The sequence below is a fragment of the Ischnura elegans genome, chromosome 10 (genome assembly GCF_921293095.1).
Source record: "Ischnura elegans chromosome 10, ioIscEleg1.1, whole genome shotgun sequence".
In the NCBI taxonomy this organism is placed as follows: domain Eukaryota; kingdom Metazoa; phylum Arthropoda; class Insecta; order Odonata; family Coenagrionidae; genus Ischnura; species Ischnura elegans.
The window spans coordinates 93,325,205-93,348,813 of record NC_060255.1 but is presented as its reverse complement, the minus strand read 5'-3'; the positions used below and the strand labels follow the sequence as shown (position 1 = coordinate 93,348,813).

The 23,609-nt window shown below is 42.8% G+C and overlaps 1 protein-coding gene across 1 annotated transcript in view; it reads right to left on the bottom strand.

The window, feature by feature from the left end:
• The window catches only part of LOC124166887 (protein giant-lens), a 107,379-nt gene extending 84,670 nt beyond the window's left edge, over positions 1-22,709 (bottom strand). Inside the window, exon 1 of the mRNA XM_046544599.1 lies at positions 21,736-22,709. Coding sequence (XP_046400555.1) covers positions 21,736-22,014 — 279 coding nt within the window. The 5' untranslated portion in view covers positions 22,015-22,709. The remainder of the gene's footprint in view (positions 1-21,735) is intronic.
• Positions 22,710-23,609: the final 900 nt, after the last annotated feature.

Below are 23,609 nucleotides of genomic sequence, written 5' to 3'. Positions count from 1 at the left end.
TTTAAAACGTGTCATAGCTCTGAGTGAAGGGAAACTACTACTCATAAAGGTTTGTGGGGAAGGTTTTGCAGCATTTGAAAAGTCCGAAGTTTGATTGAAACGTGCGAAACCTGCTCGTCAATGAACGTGTTGAGTGATCGAGATGGAAGAAATTTCGCATAACGTGTGATTCGTGAATGTTCGAGAATTACTCCTTCCGTGGTGTCTTTTTGGTTGTGAAATCAATCTTCTTTAACCCAATGTGTGTTTTTAAGTTATGTGTCTTTGTATTGAATATTTCTCGGGATTCCTGTTGGGTTAAAGACTCAGTCGTTCAGCATATGGTCGTATAATTTGTTAGAATGCGTGACGTTTTTTGGGCCGTGTGATGTACATATGGGATTCCAATTTCATGCTGCATGCTGGTGATTGATCACCCCCTGCCAAACACCCTAGAGGTGGCTCCCAGGGTATTACGTAGATATAGATGTAGAATCGTTTTGATGTGGAAGTGATATGTCAGTCGTTCTTCGAGTTCCACGTCAAGGTATGTGGCATACTTCTTCCAAGGAATGCGGTTTTGTAGGAGGCGTAGTTCTGGTGCATGAATCGAACAATTGGTCGTATATATGATTTCCCAGGGGTTAATCTGGATGTGATAGGTGGACGCGCCTAATTATTGGCTGAGGTGGCACCCCCGGTCTCCGTTGAAAGTATTTATTTTTTTTCGTCAGTCGGTTCTTAATCGCTTCTTTATTCGAAATCCGGATAAAGCGATCGGATTTCCGCGGAGAATCAAGCTGTAATCAAGGCTGTTCACCAGAATTTTGTACTCCTGATGTAGTGATCTATCTAGTTCATTAGTTCTCAATAATGTCCCTCACAATTAAAAAAAAAACTAAACTGAAAAATATCGGATAGATGTGGATCGCTTATTACTAATCTTCCCGCTGGGGTAATATTTGTAAACCGATTAAAAAGCGACCGATGTTGATCAGAAATTAACCTTCCCGGGGATGGAATGAGGCCTTCTACATCTAGTCCCCTTGGACCTATAGCACTGAAGTCACTAACGATAACTATTCACAGGTATTCATTTCTATGCATCATATTTTTAATTCGCCAAGTCCCTTCTTGAGTATTATCATCGTGATATGAACAAACTAGCAGAGTTTGATTTTCCTGGCTACGCTTCGTAGTTTTTATAAGCTACGAGTGTTTAAGTGGTTGCGATAAAAGATCTATCTCATTTAGTTACTGGGGTAGATATCAAAGGTAAAAAGCGAACCTAAAAAATTACAGTGTAATGATTAAGAAAGAATCATGCCGCTTCGAATCTTTTTTTTTTTAGGCAAAAGCAAAGTTTTTGAAAAAAAAAGAGAATCGACTTGCGTAATGAGCAAAGCCCTTCATGAAAGGGAAATATGTGCGGTCGAGGAACAAAACGGTTTATATTTGAAGAACGTGCCGAGGGACCTTAACCCGCTGTCCCTGGAGGATGGGAAAAGATGAAAAAAACGAGCAACGATATAGCTACGTAGCGTATTTCTTTCCGAGTGGCTGAGCAATGGAGCCACTAATCCGGTTTTCTCTCTCTCTCTCTCTCTCTCTCTCTGAGGAAGTTGGGCTTCGATTTTCACGGCGAGTAAATTACTCCGCCTTCCACGACAGGAAGTGGCGTAAAAAAAAGAATGAGACTTTCTGTTATGTTTCCAGAGAATTTTTTTGAGGGATTTGTAATTTCACAACACTTAAAGCGGGACGTAAAATAATCAAATATACAAAAAAAAAGATTCGAATTAAAAATATATATTTGCATATTATTTTCTTTCTCTTGATTGCTACCATAAAGACAGTTCGCGATGCTTACAGTGAGGATTTTTAATTCCTCTGGCAAACTTTGAATACCGCGAATCTAAACTGTTGAAATGATACTTTTAATGGTGCTAAAAAGTACCTAGAGCATTTAAGGTTTATTTCGTGTTCGTCTCGGCCTGCATTAATTAATTTCTTTGAAGAAGAACTCTATCGAAGAGTAATGTTGATCTGAATGAATATTTTCCCAAATATTCACCTTTTTTTGTTTTCCACGAATTAATTTGGTAACTTTGTAATCCGTATTGCTAGTGATTATAAGAAGGTAATGTAGGTTAGTTAGTTTAGTTGTTGCGACCGTGTTTGGTGCCATCAAATTTTGTGTTGTTGCCATGGAGGCCGGGATGTTTGTTTATGTATCTAAGTCAGAGACTGTATTTTAAAGCGTCTTGCTTAATAAGCAATAGTAGATTAATAAAATAAGCGTAGAGATCTTTTGATTTATCCAAAGCTATATTTTTAAGTTGGATGTAGGGGCTATAATACCAATATTTACTAAAAACGGTCCCGAATGTTCCAGAAAAGTGTTCCGAGGACGCCATTTTTTCTTGTCGTCTGTATACAATATTTTTTCCGCGTTTTTTTAATGTCTCTTTTCCTTGTGTTTTTTTACATGAACTCCCTCTCCGGAGAGGAGAGGTTAGAAATTCACTTCCCTTCTCCCCTGCCCCCACCTGCCACGGCTATTTCCTTCTCTCTTGTTTAATGAACGGGTTTGTTCTTCCCTCTCTCTTTTTTCCTATCCCTCTCTCTCTCTCTCTCTGGTTTCCTTCGCAGAAAAATTTTACTGTTGGCGTGATCAAACCGCCATGACATTCCGCGCAGCGCCAACAATCCTCCCTTGCGCCGGGATCATCTGCGATTAGAACGGTCAAGTCTGGAAACGTCTGCACCGGGAAATGGACTGATGGAAAGTCGTTTTCGTGAAAATTCGTAATTGGCTTCTTAAGAATTGCATTTCCTTGACTGGCGGCCAAAAAATATGTGCAACGCATGGCTGATTATTTTCCGTGTGTCGGCGATAGGGTTGCAGCCTCTGGAGGATGCGTTAAGGCCATTTAACACGGGACACGTAAATCTACATCTACATAATACCCTGCGAGCCACCTCTAGGGTGTTTGGCAGGGGGTGATCAATCGCCAGCATGCAATTAGAACATAAAATACGTCACGCATACTAACAAATAATACTACCATATGCTGTTAGAAATAATAATAAAAATGAATTAAGTTCTAAATAGGTTGGTAGGCTACACTACAAGTCATAAAATGTATTCGTGAATTCTAACTCTGCCGTTATAATCTCTTATTCATCGTGGAAAAAAAGACATTCTTCATCTATCTGTTCTACAATCTATCTCTCTTATTTTATTTATATGATCTGATCTTCGGAAGTATGTTGGCGTCCGTAAGATATGGTTAACTTCGTTAGAAAAGACACTGCTCTTGAATTTATCTAAAAGATTTATTCTATTTTTCAATTTGCGGTCTGACAAAGATTCCCATCCGAGATTCATTGCGCACGTTAGAATTGCATTAGTTTCTCATCATGCCGTGGAATTGCGCGAATCCCTCGAATGAAATTAGAACGGAGGCTATTTTTCCTTCTCACGCAAATGAATTCTCGCGTGCGTTATAGTAAAACACCGTTTCACACGACTCGATTTTGACTGCGCCAAGTGCCAAAATGATGTAAAATGCACTTCCTGACTTGTAATTTTTCAAAACTTTTCCCGGACAACCCGTTTCCCGGGCGGGGGGGGGGGTGTCACCCCCTCAGGCCCCCTTGTCTCCCCCATAGTATACTCAGGGGCGCCGACTTATAAAAAATATTGGGGGGGCCCATATCGGAGGTCTTGCCCCGGGAAGAGGTTAAATTCAAAGTGTGTCGCAGCACCGAAACACTATCATGATTCACACCACTTGATTCAGTTAACCTGCATAACCTGCTAAACCTTATAATTATTTGTTTCGACACACGTTGTTGAATTTATTTTAAAAGGTAACTATCGTCAAATATGGGAAATAAAAATTACCAATATATTTATGTGATTTCACAAAACGTAATATAACTTAATAATTTTCTTGAATTATTGAGGGGGCTCCGCCCCCCCAAACGAATCTTTGAGGGGGCTCGGGCCCCCTCAGGCCCCATGGAGTCGGCGCCACTGAGTATACTCCTAGTTATGCCACTGCCTAGGTCGGTCGCAATGAAGAGTGCGTAAATAAGACGAAGTGATTTTATTCTGTTAAATAACTACTCCACATTGGGACACAAAATGTCCCAATTAGAATCTTACCTTTTGAACAAGCATTAAATAAGTAAAATTAGACTGATATCGTGTTGCATCCTCGTAATTTTTCTGCTTCTACATAATGCCCCGCGAGTCACCACTAGCATGTTTGGCAGGGGATGAACAATCACCAGCATTTACTTCGGTTCAGTGGTTCAGTGAGCATAAGAGATATCTTGTATGATGTTGGGCACGATATGGTGGAAGTTTTAAATATCATCAAAGTAAGACATTGCAATATCTCCACTGTGTTTTATTATTACAAAACGCGTTTCGTCGTTACAAACAACATTATAACAACAAACAACACTTGATAATGTTGTCTGTAACGACGTAACGCGTTGGGTCATAATGAAACTCAGTGGGAATATTGCAATGTCTTATTTTAATAATAATAAGAAGAGCATAAGAGACTTTAAAATGGATTATATTAGAGATGTTCCTTCGGATGGATCGGTTGATGAATATGCTGCGCGAAATAGAATAATATATGTGCATGTTCTGAGTGCGTGGCCATGCCTTCTTAGTCTCTTTTCTTTCGCAGTGTGCATCTCGCGACCATATGGTGCGTATTGGAAGGATGCCCAGCCACAGACCTGCCTCCCCTCTTTGCATTTTTTACTCCATTCTCGTTTTTTTTCTTCGCTTCCCGCTCCAAGCGCCGGTGGCATTCGCTAAGTCTGTTTTTCCCCCGCGGATCCTTTGGGAGAAGGACTCTTTTTTCGCTCGGAATATTTTCGTCCGGAGACACACACACACAGCTGCGAATTTTCCTCTCCGGTCTTCCTATACATATCGTGGGTATCACCTTTCAAAAGCGGTTGAAAGTGATTCCAATTCCTCCATCATCTTTTGGTTTACCACCGCGGCCGTTGCCATGAGACTGCAAAAGTTTCGCTGGCACTACCGCCAGCATCTTCAGATCGAGGATGCCGGTCCATATTCTCGGCCCTCCTCATATACGGGCCCTCCTCCGCCTGAGTAGCCACCTCCAATTAGGATCTACTTAAGTATAAACTTGGACTAAAAAAATTAGTTTTATTTTTTATTTCGGAGTAAATTGTAGGACTAGATAATCTTTAAACATTTTCGTTAATTAACAACAAAGAATGCGTTCTAAAAATACGATAAAGCAATTTTATTTATTCCAATTAATGTTTGCAACTTATAGTGAAAGATGAATGTTGTGGAAGTCGTACTTTTCCCTAGGTTGAGTTACAAAGTTCATGAATTTGACTAAACGGATAATTTTACGGTTCGCGGAGTCATTTATTTCACTGTCTTGTATGCATTTTTGATCCTCATATGAACAAAACAGAAATAATAATTTATAATTAAATTTTCTTTAAAATGACGAGTAGTTATTATTTTAGCATGCTCGTAAGTCCAGATATAAATTTACAAAGTAAAGCGACACATTATTTTGACACCGGCAGTAAGTGGTATCCGTCATCTCTCTTCAGAGTATGTGTCCGAACTATCTCAATCGGTTCTCGGATAAGTCTGGGATAATATCAGCCTTCTTTCGCTATAATCCTAGCGTCGTTAATTTCACGACATGTACCGGGGTCTTGTACATATCTGACTGTTGGCCATATCTGGACCTACCTTTAATCTTTGTGTCCCTTCGGTGCTCTTGCATTCATATTTTTAATGAACTTTCGTAGTCACGGTTTAAAGTGGTTCTAAATTCTCCGAAGAGGGCTATGATATGTATTTTCGTTGAATATTTTCCCGACTCCTCATGGCATGATGCTAGCCGTTGGCGACCAACAACTAAAGTCTTTTGCGCCAGTCTATGGACAGTAGAGAGAAACCTATTGGAGGGCAGTGGCGCCGACTCCATGGGGCCTGAGGGAGCCCGAGCCCCCCCAAAAATTCGTTACAGATGCGAGGAAAAAATGTGTCAGGGTAGTCAATTTTCTCAGGCGTGTCCAGATATCGAGATTGGAGAGATCAGTGTTCTAATGTTGATCATTTGACTCTTCTAAAATGCTTAAAAAACTGAAAATTCACTACTCATAAAATTTACCGAGGCAAGCTCCCCGGTTTGGGCACTCCCAATATTTTTTAAAAGTCGGCACCCTTGTTGAAGGGGTTAGTCTGCTGCTAACATAAGGCGCGAATGGGCCAAGGTTTAACGTACCATCCGACCGATGGAGTGCTGTACTTAAAAAGCCCTCCATAAAGCAATCAAGCAAGGATCGGTCAATCTCTGAAAAAATCTCTGTCTCAGCCGGGATTTGAGCTTGGACCAACAGGGTGGGAGGGCAGTACACCATCCAACACACCCACCCGACTACCCAACTATCATTAGTAGTAGCATCCAAGGAGGGACCACGGCCAATGGCGATTTAATCACGTTTTGATCATGGTTGAGCGTTCTTGTAGATAATTAATGTTTTTATCGAAGAACATTGAACTGGATGGAAGACTGTTTGGGTCAGTCGTTAAGCAATCGCCCTGGAGTTGTAGCCCAATGGATTTCTTTCTTTGTGTGGGCTTTCCTTCCAACTGAATGGTGGCGGATATTAGAGCAGGATATTTGGTAAGAAGTGCAATGCCTGTCACAGGAACTGAAAGTGAAAGGAAGCGAAACGGATTAGGAAGGCTTTCAATTTCAGAGTTAATTTAACTATCACGTGTTCGAAGCATGTTTTCAGTCAGTGTGGTCTTGTCGTTTTAAGATCGCGTTACTCTATCAAATCTATTATCATTTTCTTAAGTTTTTGGTGTGAATTAAAAATAATTTTAAAAATGAAAAAAAAAGAGTCATTATTCCCGTGAAGGATCGGGTATATCTGACCGAGTTAATCTCAGTGTGGATTTGTGACGTCAACATTTGTTCGGCAAAAGCCATCCCGAAGTTAGCTCTGAGAAAAGTTAGCTTGGTGGCGTAACTGGCCAACATACCTGACCGGCAATCGGGAGATCCATGTTCGAATCCCGGCTAAGTCAAATGTTTTTTTCATGGCGAACTTCATCGGTTGGTGTAGTTACTATTTTCAAAGTTGGAAACTTCAATCGCACACCATAAATTTTTAATCGGGTCGTCCACCTGAACCAGAAATCGCGATCCAAGGAGAGAATCCGGATACCGAACAAGTGCTTTGATCCGAGCGAACTTCGGGATGGGTTTGTTCGGTAAAACCCATCCCGAAGTTCTCTCTGAGAAAATGGCTTGGTGGTGGAACTATATCACACACCTGACCGGCAATCGGGAGATCCGGGTTCGAATCCCGGCAAAGTCAAATATTTTTTCATGGCGAACTTCATCCGTTGGTGTATTTAACTTTGCACCCGTGCGCGTGACTGCGTACAAAGTCACTCGTTCCTGCAGTGCTTTGATTATAGTGGTTGGTGCATGGAAAATAGACAGTCGCTGCGGTTGAATGTCAGCTAGTGACTCTGCGCTCAAACTCTGCCTTGGAAGGAACTGGGCGAAGCCGCATCACGACTTGGCAGGTGCTCAGACCGAAGAAAGGATTTCGTCACCGCTGGAGCAGAAAGGACGGCTCCAAGTGATACTCTAGCTCCGGTGCACTCTAAGCTGTTAGAGATTTGCCATGCGATGACAAATTTGGATGTTTTGAGGCCAACTGCGATTTTTCGATCGATTTTTTTCCTTATTTTGGTATTAATGATCGTTAAGAATCGAAAACTGAATTCCAGCTACAACAATAGCTTTTTATAGGCTTCCTAAATTGGCAACAGTCATTGTGTTGAAAAAAAGAAATGTTGGTCTCCATATTTTGGCTTCACCCGGAGAGGGCATATAAGCATTTTATTGTTTACATTTCAGTGATAACAGTTCGCGGTAGCTGGCGATTACAAATCGAAAATAAACGGCGGAATTCTGCTTCATTATATGATTTTCTGATTCTCATCTACGGATTCGATGGCTAGGTTTGGCTACTTTTTTTTGGAAATCGTTAATCGTCGGTTATTCGCGGACAACTGAAAATAGTAGCTATCTGCGAACATCTAGTGTGAGATATATAGTTCTCGAATGGCGTAAAATCACATCCCAAACATACGATATTCGATTTAAACTTTATAAATAATATAATATAATAATATAATGTAATTTATTCTTCCATGCATACATATTTTTAACAGGTTATTATACCCATTCAAGGAAGTAAGGAAGCTTGTAAGGCAATAACCCTGTGTTTAGGATAACTTCAAATTTCATAAACTGCGGAAATGAAAACACATACAACCAAAATACTCAATACCTAGAGAAAATAAACATTTTGTGCGTAATAATATCATAACTGAACTGACTGTAAGATGAAATATCACATGTAATGTACAACACATATGATGCCAATTGTGTTTAATACAATATACCGATCCTTTACAATAACTTTTCAATGTCACAACTTTCAAATGCTGTTAACGTGATAGACATTCCATTAGTACACACTTAAAACATTCGATCTTAACTCGCCTATTCACCGTCCCATTTATTCATCTTTTGTCGCAATAGCAGAACTACACGTCGCGCTGAGTCGTTGGAAATATCTCGACGGCCCATTAATTGTCCTCGAGGGGGTCTGGATGCGGCGCAGATCAAATGCCCTGACCTGACCCACGGAGATCTCTAATTCAGCTTACGCCTTCGCAGTACGTGTGCCGTTGTCATGGTGCATGGAGGTTGCATGGAATTCTTCTTACGTCCACTTGATATGACTCGAGAAGATGATGTTTCGGTGGGATTGTAATTGGAGAAGTAACTCTTATTCGTGTGCATGGTTATAGCCGAGGTTGGCTCGATATTATTGATGAAGTAGCCATGATATCATTCAAAATCAGTAGTGTAACTATGGGGGGGGGGGGGGTATGGGGGATAAACCCCCCCCCCCAAAGACTCAGAGAAATAAAAAAATATTATAACTATTGTCTAGTCTTGACATTTAATAATTGCCTCTGCTTGAAGTTCATTTTTTAGTGCGAAAATGATGTGAAATGTATTTCCAAGCGTGTTATTTTACAAAATTGGCTCTCTCTTTGATGACTTTGTCCAGGAAAAAACGGGGTAGCAGTAGAAATTCAAAAAAAACACCGTTGAATTTCAATAGAGAAGATGGATACTTCCTTCACAACGCCTGGAAAACAGCCATCAAGGAGAGAGCCAATCAGAGAGAAGCGCCCAGTCAGACAGCCAATCTCAGAGCAGCTCCCATCCAGCCTAAGGTACCTAGATAAGCGATTCAGAAACCAGCATCCGACACCTTCGACCTAAAGACTCCGGCAGGATAGCCCACGAAACTTGTGGTCTATAAACAAGCTGAAGCGGAAGAAAACCCTGAAGAAATGCAGAGATCAGACCATCGCCGCGGAAACCTACGTTCTAAAGACCGTTTTACACGGGGCACGGAATTGTGCTGGTTAGAGCTGCATTAATTTCTAAAATGGCGCGGAATCGCGCGAATGCATGAACGAAATTAGAACGGGCTATTTTGCCGTCTCGCATCCACGCATTCTCGCATGTGTTCTAGAATTCACCGCTTTACACGACGCAATTTTGATTGCGCCTTCGCACGTACGTCAGATTGCGCAATTCCGTGTACCGTGTAAAATGGCCTTTAGAAATTAATGCAGCTCTAACCTGCGCAATTGCGTGCCCCGTGTAAAACGGCCTTTACACAACGTAATTTTGACTTCGCCTTCGTACACACGTCAGATTGTGCAAGTACATGCCCCTTTTAAAACGGCCTTAACGGTCACTCTCGTCCGGATGAAAACTCGGAGAAAAAAACCATATTCATACCGCGTGCGTACTACAACCCGCGGGCCCTGGCGTCGAGCTCCGACACTGCCCCGGCGTCGAGCTCCGACACTGCCCCGTCGTCGCATCATGGGCCACTTGTCCCGGAGTATGCGAGCGAGGGCCTCGCCTCCTCCTGCTGGTGCGGTGGGCGGGCGAAGGAAGCTGCGTGGTTAGGTGGGGGGAAAGGAAGGAAGGAAGGAAATGGGAAGGGTGGGGCCAGCAGGGTAAGAAAAGGAGGGCGAGGAAGGGGGGTGGGAGGGGATGGATGGACTACGCCTACGAGAATGCAAGACAGCGGATGTTTACTAATTCCTTCCTCTCTCTCTCTCTCCACCACTCCTTAATATGAGTTCCCCTCTCTCCTCAAGAGAGGCGTGTATGCGAGAGAGCTTTCGGTCCAGCTGCGCGACTCGGCAGCCACGCCACCACGCGGCGGCAGCGCCGGGACAGCGTCATGACCGGTTCCCCTCTTTCTTTCCCGCCAAATAATCCCGGGGGGAGCGCGGGCTCTCGAGAGAGGGCGCGCGGGAAGCCACGTGAGGAGGGAGGCCGCCACTTCCTCCGCTGTCTCTCGACGAAGCGAGGAAGAACATTACCTCCGCCATAAAGGCAGGTTCATACGTCAGTGTGATCAGTTTTATTCGAGTACAGTCACAAGGCCGTAGCCAGGGGAGGATCAAGGGGGATTGATCCCCTTGTAATGAAAAAATGAAAAAAATTAAATATATACTTTATGCTCGCTTGGTGCTCACACGACGATATTATATAGCGGCGCAGGGACATCTAGTAGTCCAATGCGACTTAAGTCAATAATTATCTTTGTATTTGTAGGTGCAGTGTGCGTAGTTGTGGTGCTGTGAATTAGTACAGAGGTGAGTGACTTATGAGCCTCCTGAGGGACCGCAGTATTGACATCGACACCGAGGAGTTAATTGATTTGTTCGCTGCAAAGAAAGCTAGAAGGCTAAATTCAATTTTATAATAATATTTTTATATTTTCCTTTAAGGGTTTATAATAAATATGTATATTTAACCGTATACGCTATTTTATTGTCTTGTAAAAATAATTTTATGTTTGTCTACTATTCCATGAACCATGAACCCCCCCCGAAAATATTTTCTGGCTACGGCCTACAGATATTCATCTACATCTACATAATACCCTGCGAGCCACCTCTAGGGTGTTTGGCCGGGGGGTGATCAATCACCAGCATGCAGCATGCAATTGGAATCCCACATGTACATCACACGGTCACGGTCTGTGACACGATCATAAAAATACACGTAAAAAAACAAAATAGGTGCACGTTCATGGAAAGCTAAAACCTACCGACAATTCGTAATTCACCTATGCAAGGTTGGTACAGCAAGAAGAGATAAAATGAGTCGTCCCTGCGAATGACTCCATTAATTTTATTTGTGTTTGTTGTGTTGCGTCAGTAGTGTAGGTACTTAGTTGCAATACTACTCTATATTGCCGAACAAGACGTATATTATTTAATATGTGTATTTATATAGACATCATATTCTCAGAAATCAGATACATAAATTCTTAAGATAGTATCGCTCAAAACTCGAGTACACATGAATTCATAAATCTACTTGAGTACATACTATTGTACAAATGCAAGTACTCAAGTACTACGGAAGACCAGATCATATAAATAAAATAAGAGACATAGACTGTAGAACAGGCAGGTACAGAATGTATTTTTTCCACGATCAATAAGAGATTATAACGGCAGCGTTAAAACTCATAAATAGATGGAATACTTGCTTGACTTTTAGAGTAGCCTACTAAGCTATGTAAAACTTAATGCATGTTTCTTAATTTTATTATTATTTCTAACAGCATATGGTAGTATAATTTGTTAGTATGCGTGACGTATTTTGTACTGTGTGGTGTGCATGTTCTAATTGCATGCTGCATGCTGGTGATTGATAACCCCCTGCCTAACACCCTGGAGGTGGCTCGCAGGGTATTATGTAGATGTACCTGTCTGAATACTCCAATCCTACTCTGTATTACCGCATAACACTTAAACTATTTAATATACGTGTTCACATAGAGATCGTATCATACCGTTGTCTATCTTAATCCGCCCCTTGCCTGCGTGCGACAAAAGAGAGTAAAAACTGGCAGGCTGTGTGTTAGAGTATTGCGGCACACACAATCTGCTGCTCCCTTAGGCGCATTCCGACGGTGGAAAACCTCTTACTACGCCCACGGAGTGAGTGTCGAGGGGTCGGGCGACGAACGCAGGCGGTGGCCGGCAGACACTCCGAAGCAGCCGTGGTCACGAGGTGCTGGCGAGCCGACTGATTGGGAAAGCGGGGACGGAGGTCGGTGTGTAGGAGGCGTATATATACACGCGCCCCCGGTGTGGGCAAAATAAGGACCGCATTACAGAACCTGACCCAATCTTCAGTCCTCAAAACTCTACCTCGATGGTCGCACACTCAAGTTGCAGTCTATATCTCAGTGGCGCAGCGAGGGGGAGGTATTGGGGGATAAACCCCCCCCCCCCAGAGCTCAGATAAATTATAAGTTTAATCCATATTACTTAATTGGATTCAGATTACTAATAGAATAGTGTAGGGATTAATAAAATATACCTCAGAAAGCCGTAAAAGTCACGATTTTGAACCATTTTTCTTTAAAATTCCGCAATTTATCAACCTCGCACCTACTGCTTATCCTAGTGGGTATTCCGTACCCCGACACACACCGGTATTACTTGCACCTAAACCCCCCCAGCCTTTTATCCTAGCTGCGCCCCTGGTCTATAGCAACATCAAACCATGCGACCCACCTCAAGGGCGTTTGGCAGGGGGTGACAAATCATCAGCATGCAACAGGATCCCCAATTCACACCACTCAATCATTAAAAATACAGCAACAAAAACGAATAATGCGCGTTCATAGATGTAGTATTTGGGTACTCAAATACCTAAACTGGATTACGTTCGTCGCAATATTATCAAGCATGTACCTGGAGAGAGAATTACTCTGGTGAACATAAACACGTTAGCAGTATATATGTTTTCACTCGAGTAACTCTGTGATAATATGTGGGAACCAATGTCTATAATAGTGGATACCGTACACTCCTGTCGCAATGCACCTGCATGGATAAGACTTGCTATGTTTCATCTAATTCCGTCTTCAATTCATAATGAGGCCCACTCCCTTTCATTCCATCTAAAAATCCTTCATTTCCCTTTCAATCCCTCGTTCACTAAACATTCTACCATCTAACACCGTTTTCAGCATCCCCATCCCCTCCTATACGAACGAAATTAATCGGTCATTCATGTTCAATAACGTGGTCGTCAACATTGAATCATTATATCGTTCGTAAATAGATTGCATGACTTGTAGTGTAGCCTACTAACCTATGTAAAAATTAATCATGTTTCTTAATTCAATTATTATTTCTAACAGCATATAGTAGTATAGTTCGTTAGTATACGGGACGTTTTTTGGACGGTGTGGTGTGCATGTGGGAGTCCAAATGCATGCTGCATGCTGGTGATTGATCACCCCCTGCCAAACACTCTAGAGGTGGCTCGCAGGGTATTATGAAGATGTAGATATCGTCTTTGAAACGAGAATAACAGCATTATTTGATGACACACACTGTGGAATAAAATGTTTGGATCACGTCTGAGGTGGTTCCCAACCACCATTTGATGTTTTTCCATGTTCTCATGTCCGTGGTGTTTTCAAAACGTTGCGAGTTCGAGGCGCCTTTTCGTGGGAGTTTTTCGGCGCCGCGAAAGTGAAACCTCGGGATGTTTTGGGGCGCCGTGGCGCCACTCAAGTGCTGTTTCACCACCTCCGGCGAATCTCACCCCGCGTCCCGTTATAGTTTTAGTTATACCTTTTCGCGGCGGAGAGAATGTTTTTGGATGGTCACAACCTTAATTTGTTGGACTAGCAGTGCCAACCAGCCTGTTCCACACCCAGGCTGATGCCTCGTTCAGATAACGATTGTTCCAGCAATCGTTGGAACTATCGTGAAAAATTTATTGGAAAATTTTTGTGGAAAGGTGCTACAATATTTTTTTAATTTAAGTATTTCATTCAAAGCACTTAGCAAGTGGTTAATAAGGTAAATGGAAAAATAAGTGATTGAATTCTAATTATCCAATTAATTAATTAAATATAATTTTTCTATCTCTATTTCGGCGCTGTATCATTAATGTTTGTTGGCATATTTCGCAACTATTTTCAAAATTTCAAGTAATATGGATTAGTTTCAAAGAATTCGGAGGTGAAAATCTTTATTAGTTGGACCAATATGCAAGTGCGGAGGAAGGAGTACGACCTTTTGGTGAAACAGGTGGAGATCATGTGAAGCGGAGGGTGTGGGGGTTAACGCACGGACCTCGCTGTTTCTCCCAGAATGCACCGCAACCGATAAGATCGCTGTTTTGTTATTCACGCCAAATTTTGCCGCTCTGATTATTGTTCGTGTGCAAGGGTGTCACCTCAGAGACCAGCTGAAGATAACCTATGTATCGATCGTGTATTAGAATGATTGACGCTACCATTATTGGCATCCACATCACGTAAGTTCACGTAACTGGTCCTCACTCAACTTTTTTGTACTCGGGAAATTTCCATTCGAGACTTTTCATTCATCTAGTCACAACTTGCCAGGCGCTTAGAAGTAAATATTCTTTTTATTCAGAAAATTTTCTTTAACAAGCTGAAAATATCGAATTGTCCTGAGGGGAGAATTTTCCAGTTCGATCGCGAATGAAATTGTATTTGCTAATCGCCTAATGTCTATTTTTCTTTGCTAATCGTGGTTTTTCCAATTATGGTTTTCAGTAACTATATATTAAATACTATTTAGAAGTATCATAGTAGTCGTTTTATTTGGATGATTAACTACTTCACTCATATATATCTTTTTGGGAATTTCAAATATTGGGTTAGGGTCTTTATTCGGAGCCGATTTGTGATGAAAGTGTTTGCGAATGACATAGGTAGCGTACGTCATCGGTCGTGATTGACATTGGCAGTGACCGACGAACGAGACCATTGACCCGTTCAAGTGAATGGTGATCGACGTCACCAACTTGGCTCATCACTATTTATTTCAGTAGTCCGAAAGCGTGTTCCTCACCTCCGAAATTCTTCTCGCTCTGAAGTAATGTCTGCCCTATCATTTGTCCCACTATCTTCCCATAGGAATTTTCATGATCTTTCCTTCATTTACAACGCCTTAAATGGCAAGTTCCGATCCTCAGAAATACTGCCTTTCTTTTCACTCCACATTCCCACCCGCTCCTTCCGTAATAACCACCTACTACACCAACCTAAATTCCGTCTTTCTCTCTCTTGGAGATCACTGTTTTACAGACTCCCTACCTCTTTCAATACCATTTCGACTACTCACCCTTCCCTCGATCTTTCAATGCCCATCAGATCATTCAAGAGGCAGCTTCGAAAAGCCATCTTCTGAATCCTTTTTTTTTTCTTTCTTTATATCCTTTTCATAGTTTTTTCAACTATTTAGGCAGTACGTTAGAGGAAAACGGATACAGTAGTAAGGATATTAGGAAGAGAATTTCAATAGCAAAGGAGGAGTTCATGGGCAGAAAGGAGCTTCTGGGAGGCTCGCTATGTAAGAGTTTAAAGAAAAGGTTAGTGAATAGTCTGATCTGGAGTGTAGCGCTTAACGGTGCAGAAACGTGGACACTTAGGAAGGAGGACGAGAGAAGAATCGAGGCATTTGAGATGTGGGTGTGGCGAAGAATGGAGAAGGTGAAGTGGACGGAGAGGAGGAGGAACGAAGAAGTGCTGGACATGGTGGGTGAGCAGAGGCAGCTTTTAGATGAGATACGGGATAGACGGTATGGATGGAGCGAGTACTTAGCGGGGATGGGATGTTGAAAACAGTGTTAGAAGGAAGAATGTTAGGTAAACGAGGGAGGCGAAAGAAAAGAATAGGATTTTCAGATAGAATGAAAGGTAGTAGGTCTTATTGTGCACTGAAGAGGGAAGTGCATGATGTAAAGGGAGGCTGCCGGAATACTTCGTAAGCACTCCATAGAAACCTACCTTAATCGGTAGAATACTTTAATAATAATAATAGTTTATATTTGTTAAAGCTGCAGATTTTAAGTTGTCTTTTCGAAGTAAAGGCCGTTTTGGCTGTTTTTGAATAATTCAATAAATAAATATAGATGGCAGGTGGATCGTCGGGGCCGGAAGACCGAGGTTTGAGGTGCACGGACGTATCGCGGCTGAGAGCAGCGGTCGGTGGCTGGCAGGTAGTAGTAGTGGGAGGAGGAGAGTCTGCGGCTAGCCCCCCCCCCCCCTACCCCAACCCCCTCTCCGTCGTCCCGGGATACACGATTGCGGGAGCAGATCAACCGAGTCCCGCTCTCACAACGGAAATGACGCCCGTGTCACGGAGGGTGGGGCTTTCCGTTAAGGCGATCGCCACCAACACCACCGCCTACCTGACCGCGATGAAATAGGAGCCGCGACCGGCCGAAATTCAGAATGCCCCGGCTACTGCGTCCTCTGATCGAACAACGGCCTGCGAGAATAGACGCATCGTTTAAGGCCGTTTTACACGGGGCACGGAATTGCGCTGGTTAGAGCTGCACTTATTTCTAAAGGCCGTTTTACACGGTACACGGAATTGGGCAATCTGACGTATGTGCGATGGCGCAATCAAAATTGCGTCGTGTAAAGCGGTGAACTTCAAATGGTAAATCCATGCAAGGTTAGAACAATAGAAAAATAAGTTGTTCTAGCGAGTGACTCCATTAATTTTATTAATTGATACACCGTTATTATCCCTGATAGTACGAGTAAAGAATGAAATTGGAAATCTCTCTTTTTTACTGCCTATTTCCTTTATTTTATTGTTGTGATCACGTTTACCATTGTACGACGGTAAACTGAGGATATTTTTCACGTCGTTTGAGGAGGATTTACTAGGTTAGGTACGAAAAATTGTTACTATAATGAATGTAGTTAAATTTATCGTACTAAGTAAAGTTCCTGTTACTTTTCTGAACTCACCTCATAAAAACATCTTGACGCCAAAAATTATGTTTGTATATGTATCTATAGAAAATGTCACGGCTGTGCTTGGAAGAGCACTCGGTGTCTTCGCGTTCGGTTTTGCCCCGTCTCGAAGTCGTTCACCGTACGATTTTCTCAATGAGCCACTCCCGACGGTGTCACAGTTTGTGCTTTGAGGGATAGATAGGTGGAATATTCGCACCTGGCCACGAGAATCGGTTGCAGCCGAGCTAGAAAGGCCTTCCTCGCCCGCCCCCCGCTCACCTTGCCTCGCGGGAAACACTCTTTCCCTGTCGAAGGTCGCGTACGCGAGCCGGAATTATGATTCGATCACTCTAGCGGCGATGCGTTGGCCAATCAAGCCTAGCCTGTGACTTATTGCATTGTTGTAACGTGGAATCACTGCTTTAAAGTCACGTTCTCTGCAACTAACGATTCGCTCATTGTTACCCGGACCAACAATTGGAATATTCCACCAATCACAGCTTTAAGTGATGGTTGGCTATGTCAATATTATGATTGAAGGATTTCTTCTCGGGTTCTCCACTGGTTGAGATTCTTGATTGTCGACGTTTCAACGCTCGGCTCGGGCATCATCGTCAGGGCGGATCTGGCATTGAAACGTCGGCAATAGATAATATGAGCCGGTGGAGAATCCGGAAATAATTCCTTCAACTTTTTCGCTAGGAAAGGTTATTATAGTATGGTGTATTTTTCCTCAGCCTCAGTGGCGAAGGGGTAAAAATTCCTTACCTGTCAGACCGAAGATCGCGGTTTCGAGTTCCACCTAGGTAGGTCGCCCCAATTCAGGGCACAGGTGTTCATGACAGTCCAACGTTCTTATTCGTTACACTCCCCCTTTAAAAAATCCTTTAAACGTGCTATTTTATGGGCTGTGAAGATGGCATTTTTAAACAGTGATAGATAATGCTTTTCGGCCTTTCACACCGCGTTAGCTGTAGTGTTAGGACGACAATTTCGCCGGCTATAATGTCGGCGTTCAGTGTCCTGCGTTTGCGTCTGGTGGGGGCGATTTTCACTTTGGGGAAGAGATTGAGTCTGTTTAGTTTAGAATACGGGTGTAGGGAGGCTGGAGAATCGTTATGATGCCAATTTTTTTTCGGTAACCACTAAACCTGGGTGCCATCAAAGCGACTGCACAAGTGTACTCCTGTTCACTTCCAGTGAACTTAAAAATCGTGGATAACTCGCTCACAGAAGTGTTTTGAAGCTTAAGGAGCATACTTAAGAGAATACTAGAGTTTTGTGGCGATGTCTCTGATAAAGTTATTTAAATTAAATCATAATAATTACTCAAAATACACAATCTGTGTATTAGAAATTGAGCTAAGAGCAATAATACACAGAGTACTATGATGGGAAATAATTTTATTGACCTGCCGTCAACCAATTTATCGCTAAACTACCTCAAGTAATGGCACTGCTATCTTTATTATTGCATGGAGGGAAGAGATGGGTAGTAAAACGATAAAGGGTATAGGCAGGGCTCAATAAAACGCTAAACATAACTTTAGAGCAAATACTTCTAAGCTCACTATCACGAATATGGTTATTTTGTACGCATCGGCCAATGAAAGAACTCCAAATAAGATAATAAAGTGCGTCTCCATGGCTTCAATTGGACTTTATCCCAACAATTGTCTCAGATAAACAAGCCCAAATGTCTGTGATGAACACATGGTCTGAAATATTTTTCCGGGTTTATCGTGCATTTATTATACTCTTCACGCCGTGCTTCGTGAAAAAACCATCGCGCTTCTCTTTGCTGACGGCTTATGAGGGAAATAAAATCTTTAAACCACTCCTTTCAGCAGGAATTTATTCTCTTTTCACGGCGGTATCCTTTCCGCTGACGTAAAGGGATCGTAATTTTGATATAGGTCCTCAGCATGTCGTATAGACTTCGTGTGTAAATGCGGCAATACTGCTGAATAGCCGCCAAGATATCAGCAAGTATTTTTAGCGTTGAAATGCTGTTATATTGCTTTATGCCATTATATTTTATTTGGCGAATGATTCAACGTCATTATCAGAAGGTTTGGTGTAAATCAAGTTGTTTTTTTGTTTGTTTTTTACACTAATTATGAAATTTTAAGCATATGAGCCTTAGCGTAGCTGATTAAAATTATTGTGGAACTTCAAAAACACAATTCATAATGTAGTGGTAGAGCGAATCTGACATTTTAACCAAAGATACAAACACTTGAAACTTCGTCTGAAAACTTTCTGTTCGAAATATTAGGTAACTCAAAAATATTCCCATTCAAAATTAAATCCTGGACTGTTTAACGAAATCAATGTAGGAGTAAAGGGTAGGTACATTGCTTTATTGGTACAAAAATAGTTGGGGGCGTCAAAGGCTGCAAAAAAAATATATACGGCATAAAAACATCGGAGACATGTTTCTTATTTTTGCGGTGCGTTGCCGCGTGCGATGCCATCGGTCAGCTGTGCCTCACAGCATCACGGGAGTGGGAGACTTTGAGCCGAAGCACACGTGCACGCGTGATGGATGAGCGGCCATTAACGACACGGCACGTTTTACGCGCACCGTGCATTTATCCTCCCGTGCTAAAAGCAAGAACCCCTCACGACACCGTATGACCAGCATGAGGAATTAAAACCCCGCACACTGCGTAATGGGGAAGGGGAGAAGGATGATGATGAAGCGATTAGCATGGCTGTGGAGAGAGTTGTCGCGTTTTATTTGCTCCCCCCCAAAAAATATTCTCTCGATATAAACTATAAAGTTTTGGCTGAATTTAGCGCGTGAGTGAACGATTTTGTATTTTATGCACGTCTTTAATATTTTCGGCTGCCGCGAAATCCATTATTTGAGACAAATTTTCGAAGATTCGTCCGGTGATGATAAAGAAGCATCGACGCTACTTATCGATTTCATTGTTCACCGTTGTCAGGGCTAACAAAAAAATTCCAAGCTGGCAAAACCTACAATTCAAGCGATTCTTGCGTCAGGAAACATTCTAAAATGCGACTTTTGCATCGGATAAAATATGCTCATATGTAAATCCTGATGGTTTTTTGACAAGAGCGTTGTAAACATAACCTGAGAATTTCAAGATAACAGCGTTCGTATTACAAAAAAAGTAATCATTCGTAAAATAAACTACAGCTCACGTGGTGACATTTCGTCTTTTCTGATTACGCATTACTTTATAATTAAACTTAAGCTATCACCTTGAAAATGACAGAGTATGCACGGTTTACTTTCACCAACCTATGCCTCCACTTTAACTTTGAAAACGATACATCTAATTGTAAGTGGATACCGCGGGAATATCTTAAAATGTCACATGGAGGCAAATGTTGAGAAAGTTGTTGTGTATATAATCAGAATATTTCAAGGTGTCAGCTTATGTCTTAAGATAGTTATTCGTCAGAGGAAAATACACTATACTGCAGTTCAAAGTGCCATATTTCCTATTCTTCCGTGACGCGTCACTTGCTTAGAACATGAGATAACATCTGGAACATTTCAGGGCGTAGGGAGATACCTTTTTTCATCTTTGGCTTGTGACTGAGAAAAAACCTAATGAAAAGTTTATTTTGAGAAAACACTGTAGAAAGATGTGAAACCAGCCTTTTAAAACCCAGTTCTGCATTTATTCAGCATCAAATTTGAAGATACTTCGTTTTAAAAATGTTTGAGTTTTCAACTCCTGTACAGACAAATATGAACTAGCTGTCATTTTATATTGTAATCGATTAATTAATAGCTGCATTAGATTTATATTCGATCTTCACAAGCATGATCATGTTTTTGGTACTTAGTTGCCTTGAAATGGATGCCCCTTGGCTCCCGAATAAAACTACTTCCTGGGGTCTTTACTGTTCTCCCTATTTCATACTCAAATATCTGAACATCTCTATAAATTTATCACCCACACTATTAGTGTTTCTCTCAGAGAAAAACCGGTCAGACGCTAATCTTCTCCACAAATCCCAAGCCCGTACCAACCAATACATAAATTTCCCTCTGATTACAGCATCCAAGTTTTGGAGTTCACTACACCCTCAATAAAATGCTCCTCAATCCCGTAATCTTTTCAGAGGAAATTGTCCGAATATTTAAAACCTAAACACTGTTGTTTTGAAACATAATAATCTTAGAGTTAAAATTTTAGGTTTTCCCGGCGTATAGATTGATGAAAATTTTCTCGGGATTCCCACCGGGTGTGGTATTGGGTATAATTAAAAAAATATTATAATCCACAAAAAAAGTAAAAAGTACCATTACAAGTGAACCCCTGAAGACGATGGCAGACTCAGCCATTGAAACGTTGGGAGAATTAACCCAATACCACACCCGGTGGGAATCCCGAGAAATTTTTCATCAATCTTAGAGTTGATTAATTTGATCGTGTTCGATTCTTTGTGTTTAATTACTCCCATTTACGTTATCATAATTAATGTGATTTTGAGCAGAATGGAAGCACAACTTGGGTTTTTTGCTCTTAACGGTTTATGAGGGCATCAATAAATCATCCATACACTTTTTCTGGGAAATAACGTTGGGCTAGAAAGGGTTCAATATTGAAAATGGTGTCTATCGCATATACCCTAGAAGTTTTCAAGGCGTTACCTCACGTTTCGAGCAAGTTACGCGTCAGACGAGAAAGGGCGAAATGAGATGGGTCCATGGGGGATTGATAGTGCTTCTCACAGCGGAGGCTGTGGCGGCAGGTGCTCGCTATGGAGAGAGATTTGTCTGCTTACCCCGACTTGGTAGAAGACCCTGACGGCCGTGTTTGCGTGCTGCTGCTGGTGGTGGTGACCGTGGTTCGAGGCCTGCGTGGGCGCGGAGTAGAAGTAGTGCGAAAGGTGCTGGACCGGGTGCGGGAGCACCAGCGGCGGTGCCTCGTCGCCCTCCTCCTGCGAGGACTCCGGAGGAAAGTGGTGCGGCTGCACCACCATCACGGGCGGGAGGCGACCGCACAGGGCCGCGGTGCACGAGAGCAGCACCACGAGGGGCAGGGGGGAGGTGGTGGGGGCCATTCCCGGGCGAGAGGAGAGAGCACCACAGAGAAGCAGCACCTTCCCTCGCGACACTCGGGGAGGAAAATCCCGGGCAGGAAACTCGGTCAGCGCCTTGGTGGTGCAGAGGAGGAAGGCCTGGTTCTTTTTCTTTGATGTGCGGGGAGAGAGGAATTCGGGGGGGGGGGGGGGCGGCGAGAGAGGGGGGGAACGTAAAAAAAAGGGGGACACTTTGCGCTGTGCTGTTATGGCCGAGCGAGCGTGTGTGTCGAAAGAGTGGGCCCGTCGCCTTGGCAACGACACAATTTGTTTGGAGGGAAAAACAAAACAACAACAATCACACGGATGCGTACGTAACCACGCGCAACGTGTTGGTCGCACAGTCCGTTCCGTATCAACCACCTCGTCCGTTGGTCGTCACGTCTTCTTCTTCTTCACGGGGGAGCAAGGCGGGAAAGGAGGAGAGATATTTACTGCGATAACGGCGAAGAAAAAGGAACAGGTGGAACACCTGAAAAACGCGCTATCTTGCGGGAGGGAGAGAAAACGGGAACTCGCGAAAGGGAAGGAATAGGTTACTTTTTTTTACGAAAATCACGTAACCTCGCGGGGAGAGAGAGAGAAGGGATTGCTTTTCTTGAATCACCAGCACAAGGAAAGTGGTCTCGCTTCGAGAGCAACGCCGTAGCACACTGATCCGGGCCGGAGCTCACGACTTGGTTATATAGCCGACCTCCTCCTCCTCCTCTGTCTCCTTGGCCGCTGTAGTGAATGACTGGAAGAGTCCATTGGCGCGGACCTCCGCAGGGGAGTAGGGGGCGAGTAGGTGTGCCCCGAAAGGAGGGGAGGTGAACTTCCCTCCCCTCCCCCTGCTGAGGAGAAAGGAAGGAGCAGCTTGGAATGCCCTCCTACTCCTCTGTCCTTCTTCTTCCTTCGACCAACTCCACGACGACGCCGTACACACACACACACACCATTCTTCCTTCCATTCACGCTGCAAGCCAGAGAGGGTCGTAAAATCATTTTCTCCAACCCATTCCATCCGCTCCTTGCTCCGGTAGCATTTAGGTTCATCTACATAGCGTACGGGATCCGGCTCAGAAAAAAAGATGTGCAACTTGCTATAGTTCAGCTCATTGATATCTACATCCAAGAGTTACATTATAATGTAGGTTCGAAGATTTTCGCGGCGTTGATCAGATATCGAGTGCCTTGCTCATGCGGAAAATATTACATCGGCGAGACTTGCAGATCGATGAAAATCCGATTGCAGGAACATCGAAGGGCTACTAAAAACAAACAGCACCAATTCTCCGCCATATCTGAGCATGTTTGGAGTGAATCTGGACACAACACACTCTTTGAAGACGCCAAAATAATAGCAAAAGAAAATAAATACTTCCCTCGCCTTATCAGAGAAGCTATTGAGATAGCAAAAACGCCCGCGAATTTCAACAGGAATCAAGGCTACCACCTGCATAACGCATGGAAAAGGATTCTCCAACCAATGAGAGACCAGCAATCAATGAGAGATGGACAACCACCGACCAATGAGAGGGCAGCAGCGGGATGAAAAGGTCTATATTTGTAAGGCGGAAATTTTCCGAGTCACTTCA